Source organism: Plectropomus leopardus, chromosome 18 (genome assembly GCF_008729295.1).
Source record: "Plectropomus leopardus isolate mb chromosome 18, YSFRI_Pleo_2.0, whole genome shotgun sequence".
NCBI lineage: Eukaryota > Metazoa > Chordata > Actinopteri > Perciformes > Serranidae > Plectropomus > Plectropomus leopardus.
This window is the reverse complement of record NC_056480.1, coordinates 24,561,324-24,577,879: the sequence shown is the minus strand read 5'-3', so window position 1 is coordinate 24,577,879 and position 16,556 is coordinate 24,561,324. Positions and strand designations below refer to the sequence as shown.

The window sequence follows — 16,556 nt, the reverse complement described above, 5'->3', positions numbered from 1 at the left end:
TTTTGAACTTGCAGCTCTTCCTCAGACTTCTGATAAATAACAGAAAGTTGCTATCTTAAATACCCATAGGGCCTGTACCAGTCATGTGACATACCACACTTGTTGCCAGCATTAATAATTAAATAGCCTAATAGTAAAAAATGTATTTGTATTAGTTCACCATCCACATTGCACCCCAATATCATATCCAAGTATAAGGTCTCTATAGGCTGTGTAGCTAAATAGTTTCTTTTTTGTCTGTTTTAGTTGTGTTTATTATTATTTTCTCCTATGTTGTAATGTAGCCTACAGACAACGTTTATGTAGTTCAAACTTGAGTTATGGATGACATGGATCAAAGACTTCTGGCTGTGCTTAGTTATTAAAAACACATTCATCCTCTTAATTATGTATAATATTTCACATAGTACCTGTGAGCAGGAAAATCTGCTCTGTGCAATGCGTCATGGCTCCATGAAAATGAGCGCTGTCTGTTAGAATTGAAAAAGCATTGTCGCGATTGGCCCCGGGCAGCTAGCTGACAGTGATCTGCACTCTTCTGGGTGTGTTTTTTTACTTGACTACTGTTTTGCATTTAGTTGCCGTGCTAATGTAACAACTATTTCTGTAATAATTGCTGCCACTTGACATTCAAAGTGCTGTAGTTTAACCTGTAAAGGTTATGTGGGCAATGGTTGATATTTAAGGACACTTTAACTATAAATTTAGCAAGGATATTCTTTTAATTTATTTACCATCCTTTTCTATGCATACGAGAACAGCATGACATTAGTTGAGTCAGACAACCTGCACATACTGTAAATGTAAATAAGGTAATACTAAGTTTCCAGTTATTTTCATATTAATAAATGTAGCTTGCCCTGACATATCTTGACATACAGCAGTATGGGCATTTATGTAAGCAGAAGTCACAAAGACTCTGCAGACACATTAAGCCTTTGAAATCTGGATCCAAATCACTGTTTTTGCACTGCATTCAGATGACTTTCACAGGTGTTCAAACTTTTACCTCCTTAGCAAATTGGTTTGGTTTCTTTTGAAAACATTTGAAAAAAAAAAGGCAATGAGCCCCTTGGCAAGATCTGCTTTGTGAATTGCTCAAAATTAGTAGACTTAGAAAATTGCTTTTTAAAAAAGCTGGAGAAAAAATGTCCAGAAAAGTATATTTCTGTTTCAGAATAATTGTTATTTTTCAAGTGCTTTTGTTGCCTAATTTCCTTGACTGTTTTTCATTTTTTCACTAAAGTAAAACTTTAGTGAACCTTTTTTTTGTTAATTTTTGTCAAGTAAATTTTGTCGTGGCCAAAAAAAAACCCAAAACAAAAGCCATAACTAAATTTTTGATTTTGCTGTTAAAGTATGTATGCTAATCCAAAAACTGTTTCCTTCCATTGAGACATAAGGAATTACATATTGATATATTTTACTTTCTTATTTTACTATTAATATTACTAGTTATCTGATGTGCATGGATTAATACTAATACAGCTCACATTTGGAGTTACACAACTCTCCTGTTATAATGAGTCATGTATCTTTATATGATCATTAAGGGCCATTGCCTGAAAATGTCACACGCCTAGTGTTCAGTCAGTGGAATGTGTAACTTCTTTTGAAAATTGTGTGACTGTGACGCAGGAGAAACCCTCTGGCCTTCACTTGTGTTATTTTTAGCACGCTTGTCAGTGAGGAGTGACATGAGAGTCACCGCTGAGTGACAAACAATACAACATGTGCATAACATGCAAATTCTTAACATGTTTTATATGTTGTTGCTTAATAAGGACTGCTGTTACTTCTTTCACTATCTTTTGGAAGAAATAGAAACTCATCTTCAGACAGAAACCACTGAAAACCATGTGGAAACATGGGCATTATGAAGAAGCAGCCTATAATGTAAGAATATGACAAATTAAATATTAATCAAATGATTCACGCTTATTGAAATTAAACAATGAGGCTTGATGATGGGACATCACACGATCAGCCTGACGAATTATTCAGTTTCATTCCACGGCAGTCGATAATGATCTCGGGTGGCCTGACGTCTCTGTACAACAGGTATTTTGGTCAACCACATCCAGGAACAGATGACTCTCCGTTCTGACCTTTTGCTGCATGGTACAGTATCACCAGATGAATTCCTTAATTTTCCTCATCTGATGAACACTACAGTAAAAAAAAACAAAAAAACAACTGATTTGCTGAAAACTAATCAGGCATTCAAAAGCTCTTTCCATCTCCATCCTGTGATTTTTTATTCTAATATAGCATTAGTAGATGAAAGTGGTTGATTCCAGTATGGAAAATCATCTCATACATAACTCTCTAGATGGCTGGATGGAAAGATTTTGTACTTTACCAATCAAAAAAAAAAAAAAAAGTTTCCAAATCAGCGAGGTTTGACATAATGTCAAAACAGATGTCAGATTCATTTCTTTGAATGGGAGTGATGACGGACAGCTGGTCAGCGCTTTGTTTTCAGCCACACTTGTTTCTTCAGGGATGCACTCTCTCTCTTCTGTTGGTTCTGAAATTTTGACAAACGTTCATGATCAACACACATTGAACCCTAATGACTCTGGTAGTGCCATCATTTGGCTGATATTTTTGGTTTGTTGGACGGTATGCAATAAAAGTTTGTACAGACAATTGAAGTCCCTTGAAAATTAATCTATATGTTTGTTGGTGCTTCGATCTTCATCCAAATTGACCTGCATTTATTACATTATTGCATTACTGCATTGCAATTGCAGTTGATTATAAGGCTGGCAAAATCAGTGACTTCTTTTAAACTGTTAAAATATTACTGACGAAAAACGATACATTTCCTAAAATATTATGGAAAACATATTTGACAGAAATATTAGAGAAAAGAATTACAGTTTATTGAATTTAAAACATGAATGAAAATTAATTGCTGTTATTGTTTCTTTTGTTGTTTTTTTTTAGTTTTTTTTTCCATTATTTTATATTAGCATTTTACATCTTGCATTATTTGTCCTCTGGTTTTAGTTTTATCCTAACTCTGCCTTTGTTTCATTTGCTTGTGTTCAGTAGGACTGTTTGCCATTCTTCTTCTTCTTCTTCTTATTTTATTATTATTATTGTTATTATATTATTATTATTGTTATTATTATTAATGTTATCATCATCATTATTATTATTGTTGTTATTATTATTATCATCATCATCATCATCATCATCACTTTGGTTCTTAATCAAACAAATCAATCAAATCAAATCAAAACAGAATTAATAATTAATCAAACAATCTCAACAAGTGCTCTTACTTAACCATCAACGGACTTCATTTGTGCATGCCCTGTAGAGTGACACAAATGATCTGATCTGACTCCCAGCATGACATATATTTCACTGTTAAAAAAAACAACCCAAAAAACTGTTACAGTATGACAATGCTATGGTTATGGTTTGGTTTAAAGCACATACAAAACTTAGTTATGTTTAGGGAAACACCATGGTTTGGGATAAAATAACCTGGTTAAGATTAACGCTTTGTCACCATGATGACAATAATGAAAATAGGTTATGGTTGTAGTAATAAATTATGTAAAAATGTTTCCATGTTTAAAACAACACTCTGAAAATGGGACAATAGCAGTGGTCTCCTGTGTTCATGTACAGTGTTTGGTTGATCTCCTCATGACCATTTGTCGCTCTATAGCAACGTCATCTGACATCATTACTTTTGTAAACAGGTGTAGCCTTTTCTGGGGCACCTCATTATGCTGTCAATTATGACAATTCTTTATATTGAGCATTACAGCCTCTAAGTCTTGTTTCAGTTCAAAGGGACAGTTCATCCTAAAATAAAAATACAAAATTTTAGTCTTATCTGTGCTATTTATCAATCTAGATTGTTTTAGTGTGAGTGGCAGAGTGTTGGAGATATTGTTGATGGATATGTCTGTTTTCTCTCCAGTTTAATGGAACTAGATGGCACTCGGCTTGTGGTGTTCAAAGTATTAAATAAATAAATAAAAAGAAACTACACCCACCAACTGTATCACTGCGCAGAAGGAAGCGTGCATCTACGCATGGACGACAGTGACAGTGTGAGATGTAAACAATAAAGGTGTGCATTTATTTATGGGCTGGACTATCACTTATTTTAAAGACCTGAAAAAATGTTTTTTCCGCTCTTTATGATCTACAGTAAGGACTTACATTAATTACTTTATTTTTTACATTTTTTATTCATTTATTTTTGACAAATTTGGCAACATTTGAGTCATTACCTAAGTTTGGAGTGTTAAATAAAAAAATAAAAAGTGTTTAACTGGTATCCCCCCAATTTTTTTTATGTAATCGCAATTTTGTTATTCTTGGGGTGCTGGTTTGCTAATTTATGCATTGAACTGTTGATGCCTTTTCAAAATAATAAAAAAAAACATACCCCCCCACCGCCCCAAATTGCTGTTTATTTATTTGTTTCCATATTTTTTCTCACCGGCTTTATTTTGATTGTTCATTTCCACCGCTTGCTTAGTAGATGGACTACTTGTAGTCTAAACAAAGGTATTTTAAAACACACTTTATTTTGCCATTTTCCAACGTGTATACAACACACTCAAAACAATACACAACGTTGGAGCCTTGGTGCTTGACTTAACTGGTACTTAACATATTTCCTACAGTATTTGAACCTATCATCTGAGGCATGGGAAACCTAGGTGTGTGCGCGCGTTAATGTGTGTGTCTCTGAAGAAAAAGGAATATGTGTGTGTATGTAAAAAAAAAATAAAAAGACAAAAGATAAAGACCGTGTGTATGTGTGTGTGTGTGTGTGTGTGTGTGTGTGTGTGTAGGTTGATTGTAGTGTTCTGCACATTGAAGCGTTCATAAATCTCCGTCCAGCCAATAGGAAAGCTCCTGTTAATCCCTGCTCGGTAAAAACCGGTGTGCGCGCAGAGGCGGCTCTAATCTGAGGAGAGAGTCAGTGCAGACACACACACAGAGACAGAGAGGGACTGCAACTTTCTGTTTTGGAGATGCTCTTTATTCCACAAAACTTTGCCGTCACGTTATTACATTTTGGAGCTTTGTGAGACCCCAAAAAAGAGGAGACATAGAGCTGCTGTCTTGAGTTTTTACGCACTTTACGCACAGTTCTCCGCACATCATCGGCTCTTCTGGAGGATTGCGCCGCGCTGCTTGCTGTCGTTTTAGCCTCCACACTCTGCGGACAGCGCGTTCAATCCGGTTCGTCATGTCCTCCGGTGATGCCTCGGAGCGGAGTCGGCGGGTCAGCGTGCTGTCTTGGGATCAGGTGCGGCGTTTGGACTCCATCCTGGGGGAGAGCGTCCCGATCCACGGCCGAGGAAACTTCCCCACACTGTCCGTGCAGCCCCGGCAGATCGTCCAGGTGAGACCACCGGTCCATCCAGCTGTCTTTTTACATTTTTATCACCCCTCTAAAATAAAGTCTCGGGATGCTAGTGGTGAAAAATGGTGATAAAAACTTAAATGAACTAAATGACTTTCTTTTTTAACGTTTTGCAAGAATTAATGCAGCTTTCATTATTTTTATTTAAACTCCAAAAGGCGTGAAAAAGCATTAGGAATAACTTATTTTCTGAGGTTACTTCCCTGGTTAAGATATCCTATTTTAATATATTGTAGAGTTTGTATGTAGTCTTTAGGGACTGTTTGTTATTTTTTGAGAGGGGAAGGTGGTGGTGCAAAATGGGGGACGCACTTTAAAAAGTTTTTATGCACTGGGAAGGGAGTTATGCTTTTTGATTTGGCTTAAGGGAAGGGAATTCAGCTTTCAGTGGTTGTATTTTGTATTTATTTAAAATCTTAAGAGCCAAAGTGGGTTTTAAAGGCATGTTTTATTCAAAAAATCTCCAAAATCACACCACTGATCATAGCCGAAAAACAAGACAAAAAAAAAACCTGTTTGAAATATGGTTAATGATCGTGGAGGAAGGCCTTTTTTTCACCCAGGGAGGCTCAAGGAAAAATACTTGTAGTTCTGGGAGAGTTACGATATAAAAACAAGTCATGTGAAAACCACCCCCTTCTCTGATAAAGTACAGTCCCTTATAGCAACGTGAGAGCTGACTAGGTTGAAAAAATCCATCTGTGTATCATCCCCCGCCCCCAACACACACACACACACACACACACACACACACACACACCGTATTATACATATTTCAACATGACGAGCTGAATGAAACAATGTGGAGGTGTGTTTCAAATTACATTCAGCATATTCATAATCAGCTGATTTATGTGTTAGAGTCCTTCTGTGAGTGATTTTGCTGGACTTCTGGAAACTTTGAAAAAAATGATGAGTTTTGTGTCTTCACTGGGAGAATTTGTGACGGTAGTAACATTTTAATGATTATACCTGCATGCTAAGATGTAAATCGACTTGTTGCTCTAACAGTAAGGATAAAAATAACCTGAAGCCAGCATGATCTCTCTGGACAGATACTGCACGTTGCGACTGCTTTAACAGTGTTAAGGATTTGAGGCAGAGCTGATTACACTTAAAAAAGCCATTTGACACTCATATGTTTAACGCAGACACTCGTCGGGATGATCTAACACCATGACTGCGCTTTTCCACTAGCTCACTAATGCTCCTGAAGTTAAATTTTTTTTCACAGCTCTGGTGAAAATGAGCAACAGATCATAATGGCTGAGCTGCAGTATAGTTACTCAGAATGGGACGTACAGGGAATCGCCTGCATTTTTCCTGGACATCGCTGAAATGTTTCTGCCTGTAATCCAGGTTCATATTTCAACTGGAGTGATTCATATTTTCTGTGGTCATCCTGTGGTGGAAAAAGACCCCCACGCGCAAAAAATCAAGGGCCTCTAAAATCAAGAAAGACCAGAAACTGAACATCTTTCCTTCATTACACCGTCTGGTAGATAACAGGGACCACAAAACACGTTTTGTTTTTCAGTAGCAGTTTTCCAGTCTCTCTCCTGTGAGAGTGCTAACATGTTTACATGTTGAATGTGGCATTACCCTAAGTACAAAAATACACATTTCAGCAATCCAAAGTCTGTTTGTGTATATAGCCTACGGAGTCTTATCTTAAAAAAACAATAAAAAACAACAAAAAAATAAAGTTCATATTAGCAATGGTAAAATAACAAATAATGACAACAAAAGAAACTGCATTTGAAAAGCTGTGAGAAAAATGACACATTTGGACATCATTACGTGTATTGTATTAAGTGTTTTTTGGGGTAATTTAACCTTTTAAGCCTGGATCGGTTATTTCCTTGTGCTTCACAAGATTGTTGACCCTTTGAAACCTGAGCAAATTTGTTTGATTTCTTTCAATAACATGGCGAAAAAAGACAATGAACAATTTGGAAAGAAATGTCCCACAAATAGCGAGAAATCAGTAAAAAAAATTACAAGAAAATTACCCCAAAATACTTTAAAAAAAGAGGGTTTTGTTAGAAACTAAAACAAAAAATTGGGGAAAATTTTCCAGAAAACTGTCACTAATACGATTATAATTTGTACATTTGTATTTAAAATCGCTTTACATGCCTTCAACTTCACATGATTGTAAGCTAGCATGTTACCATGATGGCGAGAGAAGCTGTAACAGCAGAGGGGTCTCGAAGCCTTGTAGAGAGATGGTGCTGGCTCACAATCACAATAACTATAGGGGTACAGTCACACATGAGTGAATTAGCAATGGGTAGTCGTCTTGTTCACATGCAGTCCAACAAACCCTGGACTTTAACCCGGGAGCCAGGTGTACATTCCTGTATGAATGTAGAGGCAAACCATGATGTTTTTTATTTAAGCTAACCATGTGCTTTTGTTGACCTGCAGCATCCCGGAACAGCAGATGCAGGAGGAAACCTAGAGCATAATATGTTAATGTGAAAATCCACAAACAAAGCGGCGATATGGGACAATTTGGGATAAGAATGTTTTGGATGTTGTATGATACTGGCTACGAAAAAGTGGCCCAGTGAGAAAAACTGGCTCACTGGCAGTGAGTCAGGAGCCAGGCGTGGAATGTAATAAAGTGGAAAATGTATCAATATTATATATTTTGCAGTATTTATCAGCAAGGTAGCTTTCTGTTTGTGTCACAACTAAAAGCACGCACGTTATCGTCTCCATAGGCGATGGTCACATGACTGTATTTGCTCATGTGTTACCATACCCTGTGTGGGATTTCCCTCATGTAAGGGCTAGATTTGCGTAAATCCATGAAATTATACATGCAATACCTTCACTGATATTCAGGCCTTGCAAATTATACATACTGTATTGCTGTTGACAGTTTGCATATTGTGTTAGCACAGTGTAACCGTAAGTATAGACAGGTGTGAAAACCCTGCAATGCATCACTACGCAGCCATACCATTATTTTGACAAACATTAAGGGCAGACTTCATGTTCGCTGTCATGGAATATGTCAAGCAGGGTTTCAAGTCTCTGCAAGTTGATTTTCATACCATATGGCCATGAAGGGGGAAACCAACGGCTGCCTGGAAGGAAGGAAAAAACACACTCAGTGATCTAAACCACTATGATATGTTTTGGAAAATGGTTGACAGTAATGCGAGGTATTCGTGATTCATGGTAAATTGGCTTTTAACATGCGAAACCACTAGTCTGCTCCTTTAATGTCATTTTATTTTTAGCCAGCGCGCCAGACAGACAGAGCTGTCTACCTGAGACAGCTCCTGTCGTCACACGCGGCGGCTAAGGTGACCAGGGGATCACACTCCCAGAGAGGTCGGAGGAGCCCCTCTCAATGGTGGGTTTGTCTGCATTTGAATAACATCTGTTTGTGGTCTGGTTGTTAGCGAGCCATGGGAGCAGTGAAGGAAGACTTTTACTGTTACTGACACCTCTGTAGTCTCCATTTAACGTCGACAGTCATCAGCCCAGAATATCTGGTACATGCTCCCCTCAGCAGGCTGAGGCCCTACTGCATGTACATACCATCTCACCACATGATGATAAACACAGATATCTAATGTGTGTGTCATAGGTTACGTCATTTATAGAGTGGGTTTATGTGCGTGGGTGGAGCGATGGAGGCCGATGTTGTTGTTGGCCACCATGATGGTTGTCTCTTATTCCAGCTCTGCAGGATATCATATTTAAATTGTATTAGCTACTGGAATTAGTACTCCACTTTTTGAGATGGTAGAGAGGGAGGCTGGATTTGAAGCAGAATGGTAGATTTGTGCCTGTAATAACACTGGGCTTGTGGGTCAGGCTTGACAACGCATCACTGTGGTAAGTGAAGACCAGTCGCCTGACTCCAGCGTGGCCCTCGCCAGACTGTAAACCAACTCCTCACTGGGCTATTGTTGAGAGTGAGCAACATGAAGACACCACATGCTCCCAGTGCTCCCCAGAGGCAGTGGGCGATTCAGACCGTCCGGTAATGATTTTTTAAACTTGGCTCTCAGTTTTTGGCTTTAAGTTGAACATTTTGCACATCTTTGTGCTTCGAGACAGTGTGGGCGGCGCTGATAGGATCTCTTTGGCTGGTTTTTCCGTTGATGAAGTTGGAGGTTTTGTGCGTCAAAGCGGGAAATGCAGCTCAAACTTTCCATCACTTCCTGTGTGGTAGCTGTTACTGTACCATTGAGGAAACCAAGGTATTTTTTCCCTAACATATCTGTGGTTTTAGCAACCTGGGGGGAGTTAGAGTATTAGTCTTTAAAGGTTTGGTGTGTAGGATTAGGGGGGTATATTGACAGAATGGTATATAATGTTCATAAATATGTTTTTATTTGTGTAATCACCTGAAAATAAGAATCATTGTGCTTTTGTTACCTTAGTAAAAGCAGTTTAAACCTACATACTGAGCGGGTCCACTTTCATGGAGTCTGCCATGGTGTTTTTAAAGAACTTACAAACCAAACACTAGCTCTAGATGGGGCCAGTCACTTTTTTGAGTTTTTAAAATATTTGTTATCACATTAGCCTCCGTATTTCTGCTACACACTTGGCACGTGGAAGAAATTTCCTTTGGCTCATCACTAGATGACACTAAATTGTACTCACTGGACCTTTAAATGTGACCACGAGTCACCAGCGCAAATACAAAAGTAGCAGAAGACAAAAACTGATAACTGAATAATTAAACATGAAAAATCCCAATATTTCAATAAAATTAGGAGGTGGTGTGTAAATTTAGGGGGACTTGGCCCCCATGAATTCAGTATAGCCCTGTGTACCAGTTGATTTATGTAGGATAAAACCTGCAGTAACAGACACACACTTCTACAGCTTAATAGCTATAATAAGAAACCTATTTAACAAATTTATAATATAAGGAAACAATTTCAATGCTGAATTCAACATACTACTATGTAACATGGTATAGTGAGTTACCTCATTTATGGGGCTCTTCCAACCTTTTTATCTTACATGGCTGGCTCAAAAATCTTCAGCTAAAATGTCTGTGAACCCTTTAAGCATATTGAAAACATCCATCTCAAATTGGCGTAATAGCATCACGTTTCCCTCTGGTCTGAGCAGACAGGTGAAATAACCACCCGTGCGTTAGAAATTCAAGGAAGCTTTTCAAATCAGAGGAAAAACCATCATCATCCCTCGCCGCCTGCCAAGCTACTGTACGACTGACTGGCTGGGTTAGTTTTGGAGTGAATATGAAGGTCAGGGACTCGTAACTTCTCACTCGCTGTCGCCATATCCTTGGCAGTGGGATCATCTGACTCACTGCCCAGAGCTCTCAGTGGTGTCCAGGGGCCTATGGGCTGGTAAATGGCTGGGTCATTTCAAACTGCCATAATAAAAACACATTCAGGCCACAGCTTTAAATGAAATTCTCAAGGAAACTATTGAGAGTGGAGAGACTACACTATGTGTCGCCAAGGCGTTGTCAACACCAGACAGTCTGGTGTGTTTGCGGCTCTTGTTTTACAAGGCTTTCTTCCTCCAACGTCGGCGGAAGTGTCTCCCTCCGCTCGGCTCACCAGGTGCTGGTGCGTCATGTGGGAAATGTACTGGCCTGTTTTACGAGTGCTGAAGGACGGGGACAGAGGGGGGTGGCAGAGCTGTGTTTCCTCATACAGTCCTTTTTGGGACCCCCAGACAGGCAGATTATGGCGTGCTGTTAACTCGGACCAACTGTTTAAGTGTGAGGTCAGAGAAAATACTGCGGTGGGCTTCCCTGACCGGATAGTTTAAGAAAACATCCACTTCTGTGCGGTGATGTCCACTGCCCTGTGAAGTTTCACTCAGCAAAAGCATTTGACTTTTCCTCACAGGATTGGTGAGTTTAATGGTGTCTTTGATTTGTGTTAGTTTTCTGACAATATTCTTCAAGTGTTTTGAGAAATCTAGGAAATAAAAATAAATGTAGAGAACAGGAGAAAAGTTCAAGGATTGAAATCTGTTTTTTTTTCTTCCATAACCATGAGTTCCAAGGAAAATTTTAATGTTGTGGAACATACACACATTTTCTTGTAAGATTAGAGGACTGATACTAGTTCCATATCTGTGTGTTAAGTACAGGGTTTCCACAGATCCTTAAAAAGTCTTAATAGGCATCAAATACATTAATCTAAAAACAAGGCCTTAGTTAATATTAAATTGACTTAAATTAGTTTAAAAAGCATTAAAATGCTTAGACATGGGAAGTAGGATTTTAAGAAACTTTTTTTCTGACATTGCATTGTAAAATCTCAAGATAATTGGTAATTTTTTTGTAGTTGTAAAATAATTTAACAAATGACTCTCCTAAAACTCGCTATGATGGGAATCCAGAGGGGTGGAATCTCACATGCAGAGTGAGAAACCCAAATTGTCTAGAAAACCGGCCAGAAATGCCAGATATTTCACACTTCTTTTGGTAAACCAAACAGATACCTTATGACAAAATAATATGTTCATTGTCTCTTCAGTTAAACAGCATTGTTTACATATATTTTCACAATTTTTACACCGCTCATAGTGATGACTACCAAGAAACTCCCACTCTGTGAAATAATAACTGTTTTTCTTCTTGTATTTATTCCCCTGCACTATTTATCTTGCTACACTCTTCACAGCAATCTTAATACATTCTCATAGCTTTAATAATTCAGTTATATTTGTATATATATTCAGAGATAACCTCATTGTTTCATTATGCTGTTTTTGTTTGTAATTCAGCTTTTTTTGTTTGTTCTTTTTTTATTTGTTTATGATCTTTGTCATTATGTCGTGTTTTGTGTATTTTTGTTCGCACCTCTGGCCACGAGAAATGTCATTTTGTTTCTGTGTACTTTGTTATGTGGAAATGACAAACAAACAAAGTTGAACTTGAACAAATACAGTGGGAGAATCCCCTTTGTGTTGTGGGGCATTGTTAAAAAAGGTGGATCAGATTAAATTTACAGTTTGCACTTAGATTGTGTCCAAAATAAATTCCGATAGGATTACCTGGCCTGAGAGACGTCCAGCTGCACAGACTGACGGGACAGCAGCAGACCCCTGTGGCTCTGTGAGAGTTTTCAAACAGACAGCTGTGATTTGCATTTTTTTCCAGAATTGGCCTTGTCTGTATGTTTTTTCTCATCTTAGTGTCATTTGAGTGATGCAACAGACAGGAAGCATAAACATCTCAGCTGTATGTAGCTCAGAGGTTTTCCCCAGGAGCGCAGTATGATTTGTGTTCCAAAAACCAGAGAAAAACCTATGCATGGGATCACTTTTTCTCACTGTGGTCACAGGGCACAAGTTTAAAAGTTCACAACCAAACTGTCATTTTTCATGTTTAGAGGCTCCTGCAGCAGACAAGCACTGACTTGTCATTTTTCTACAGCTTATCTCTGTTGTGCTGATGTTGCTTGTCCTTCATAAATGAAGAGATAAGTGTGCAAAATCAGGTATGCAACTCATCAGAGGGTGTAGGCTACTGTGCAGTGTGTAGGGTTGTCACCCTCAAGCAAGAGGATCAGCAATGGTTAATGGAGGATTGCAGCCATTGAAGCTACTTTGTTGTCAAAGTGTCCTCAAGCGAGACACCGAAAAGCTGCCTGCTTCAGGAATCTGCCACCGGTTTTCCCTGACTCTGCATGTAGCTTCTGCATGTTCCCGCAATGAAATATTTCAACAAATATTCAAATCCTGCAGTATTCATGATTTCTTATATTAACATATTTAGCTTCTAAATTCAACTAATCAAGATATGCAGAACCAAATATCCTTATTTACTAGTTGGTCATGCCTATATAAGCATGTACACTTTTAGTAATATGTGGGAAAAGAAAAACAAATATTTTATTGGTCTTGCAAAGCTCTTTTATTCATACGAAACTTGGGAAATTTATTTGGTGTTCATAGACTTTTAATTTGGTGGTTTTTGGATTTAATGTGGTGTTTTGGGACTTTTTATAGCTGTTGAATTCAACTTTTAAAATAAAATGAGCACTGTGTTCATGACTCATAATACTTCTTTCATTGAATATGTTTAAATGACAGCACCTCTGATTATTTTCATTTGAAGAAGTGTGGAGAAAGCAACTCCCTGTTTGTATGTACATACTTGTATTTTCTTCTCTTCTGATTGTCTTTTTGTAGACATCCATCACTCAGCTTTTCTTCTCTATCTATCTTTTTTAGGTGGTCAGGGCTCGCCTGGAGGAGCGTGGTGTGGTGGTATGTGACGTCAAGCTGAATGGCTCGGCAGCCAGCCACGTGCTTCATGAGGACAACGGCCTCGGCTACAAAGACCTGGACCTGATCTTCGGCCTGACTCAGACTGATGACAAAACCTTCCGGCTGGTGAAAGACGTGGTGCTGGACTGCCTGGTGGACTTCTTACCTGAAGGTGTGTGCAGAGAGCGGATCACGGCCCTTGCCCTAAAGGAAGCGTACGTGCAAAAACTGGTGAAAGTTTGCAATGAGACGGACCGCTGGAGCCTCATCTCGCTGTCCAACAACACCGGCAAGAATGTGGAGCTGAAGTTTGTGGACTCCCTGAGAAGGCAATTTGAGTTCAGTGTTGACTCCTTCCAGATCACTCTGGACTCGCTTCTGCTGTTCGACCGCTGCTCGGAGACGGCCATGTCCGAGACCTTCCACCCTACCGTGCAGGGGGAGAGCATGTATGGAGACTTTGAGGAAGCTCTTAGTCACCTTCGCACCCGGACTATTGCCACCCGCAGCCCAGAAGAGATCCGGGGTGGCGGTCTGCTCAAGTACTGCCACCTGCTGGTACGTGGCTTCCGGCCGTCCTCCGAGGCTCAGATGAAACAGATGCAGCGCTACATGTGCTCGCGCTTCTTCATCGACTTCCCCGATATAACTGTGCAGCAGAGGAAACTGGAGGCGTATCTGCAGAACCACTTCGTGGGCATGGAGCACAAGCGCTATGAGTGCCTGGTGACGCTGAGGCGAGTTGTGGACGAGAGCACCGTGTGCCTGATGGGCCACGAGCGCAGACAGACGCTGGCACTTATTTCGGCCCTGGCGTTGCGCGTAATGGCCGAACAGAACGCTATCCCCGCTCTGTCCAACATCACCTGCTACTACCAGCCTGCTCCCTATGTCAGAGACGTCAACTTCAGCAATTATTATGTGGCACAAGTTCAGCCGTCCATGCACTCATGCAGTAACTCTTATCAAACGTGGCTGCCTTGCAGTTGAACAGTGACTTTTAGGATGCGTGGATGGCTTTCTGTTTAATTTGACATTGATGTAAGCTGAGTGTTCATTTGAGTGCTTGGTACCTCTGTAGCAATGTGGCTTTTTTTTGGTTTGGGGCCCATCGTTGACAAAAAGGAATTAATGTTTTTTTTTGCCAAATCTTATATCAAAACCATTCCACTAAGTTATATTGATTAATACTGCTGTAAAAAAACAACCAAAAAAAAAAAAAACCTCATTCGAGCCATTAAAATTATACCTTTTAATTCTGTTTCATAACCAATGTGGATAAAACAATATGAAGGGTTGATACATGACGGAGGAACTTTGCCAGGTCTGTTTTTTGTCTGATAAAGGCTTGCATTTGGTCTTTAAAGAAATGTAAATATTTTGTACGAAACCAGAAAACTGTTTTTTTGTTCTGTCTGTGGTTTCAGCTGAACTGATTTGGAGGATAAAAAGGACCAAAGAAATACTTTCTTGTGTAGCATGACAAACTAAGACTGTACGTGGTTCCAAGTGCCTAAAACTGACCAACTGTCTTTATAGTATTTGCTCTGTAAGAATTGTTTTTGATGTTTTTTCATGCAGGTACTTTGCATTTCTATATCCAGGGTCAGGGTATTTGTTTTTAAATCATTAAAAAATGTCAAAAATGGACAGATGTGGTACGTTTGTGGTCTTTATTTACGCTGGCTTTTCAACTTTGAGCTGGTTAACGATCTAGATGGTTTTTTTTCTCTTTAGCCCAGTAGGCGACATCCTTGATTTCCAAAAACAAATAAAATGTGGACTAATAGGACCACAGCTCACTTTTTTTTACTTTCAGTCCATCTCAAATGAGAGAAGACAATGGTGTTTCTGAATGTTGTTGTTATATGGCTTTCACTTTGCAGGTAAGAATCATAACTTGCATGTGTATATGCAGCAATAAACTGTGTTTACCAGCAAGGGTTTTCCAAAGTGTTCTCAAATCCATGTAGTGATATCCTTTATATAAAACAAAACAGTTTTTAATGCAGTTCAGCCTGAGGGATGTCAAAGTTCATGACTTTCAGGACAATGTTGGTTTTCCGCCTTGCCCCTTACCAACAGGAGTTTCTTTTGGATTCTATAATATTTTCATGACATTATGGAAAGTAAACAGTGAAACAACTAAGTTTCATTGCAACTGTGTTTTGAAAAAGGTTGTTCTCAAACTGTTGGACTGCTTATTATTGTTTACCAGCAATGGTTTTCAGATGTGTTCCTAAACCCATGTAGCAGTATGTAAAAATGGAAAGATGTGGTGCAATGGTGGCCTTCTCTACATTGGTTTTCTTTATGCTGACTTTTGAACATTGTTCTGGATGTTTTTTTCCCTCTCTTTTGCATGGAGAACATGACATCTATGAATTCCCAAAATCAATTTGAAATGTGGACTGGTCAGACCACAGCACACTTTTCCACTTTGTGTCAGTCATTCCCAGATGAGCTCGGGTCCAGAGAAGTTGGTTGCGTTTCGGTGTGATGTTGTTTGACGATGTCACTTTGCATCAAAGGCCCTTAACTTGCATTCGTAGATTTAGTGACACACCGTCCGTGTAGTGGTATGGGAATACGGAAAGATGTGGAACATTGGTGATCTTTCTTTACTCTGGCTTTCTTGTAACAGCCTGGAAGGCTTTTTTTCCCCTCTTTAGCTTAGAGAACACAACATCCATGATTTCCACCAATTTGAAATATGGACTCGTCAGACCACAGCACACTTTTCCACTTTGTTTCAGTCCATGTCAGATAAGCTCAGGCCCAGAGAAGTTTCTGGATGACTTTTACTTTACATAGAAGAGTCATGCACCTAAGTCCATGTATGGGAAAATGGAAAGATGTGGTGGTATGGTGGTCTTCCTTTCTTTTTAAAAAGTTTGTAGTGGTAAGA

At 39.1% G+C, this 16,556-nt stretch overlaps 1 protein-coding gene across 1 annotated transcript; it reads left to right on the top strand.

The window, feature by feature from the left end:
• Positions 1-4,946: 4,946 nt before the first annotated feature.
• tent5bb (terminal nucleotidyltransferase 5Bb) lies at positions 4,947-15,298 on the top strand. Its single transcript, XM_042507160.1, has 2 exons — positions 4,947-5,389; positions 13,613-15,298. Exons 1-2 carry the CDS (start codon positions 5,234-5,236, stop codon positions 14,636-14,638), a joined length of 1,182 nt encoding a protein of 393 aa, XP_042363094.1. The 5' UTR covers positions 4,947-5,233; the 3' UTR covers positions 14,639-15,298.
• Positions 15,299-16,556: the final 1,258 nt, after the last annotated feature.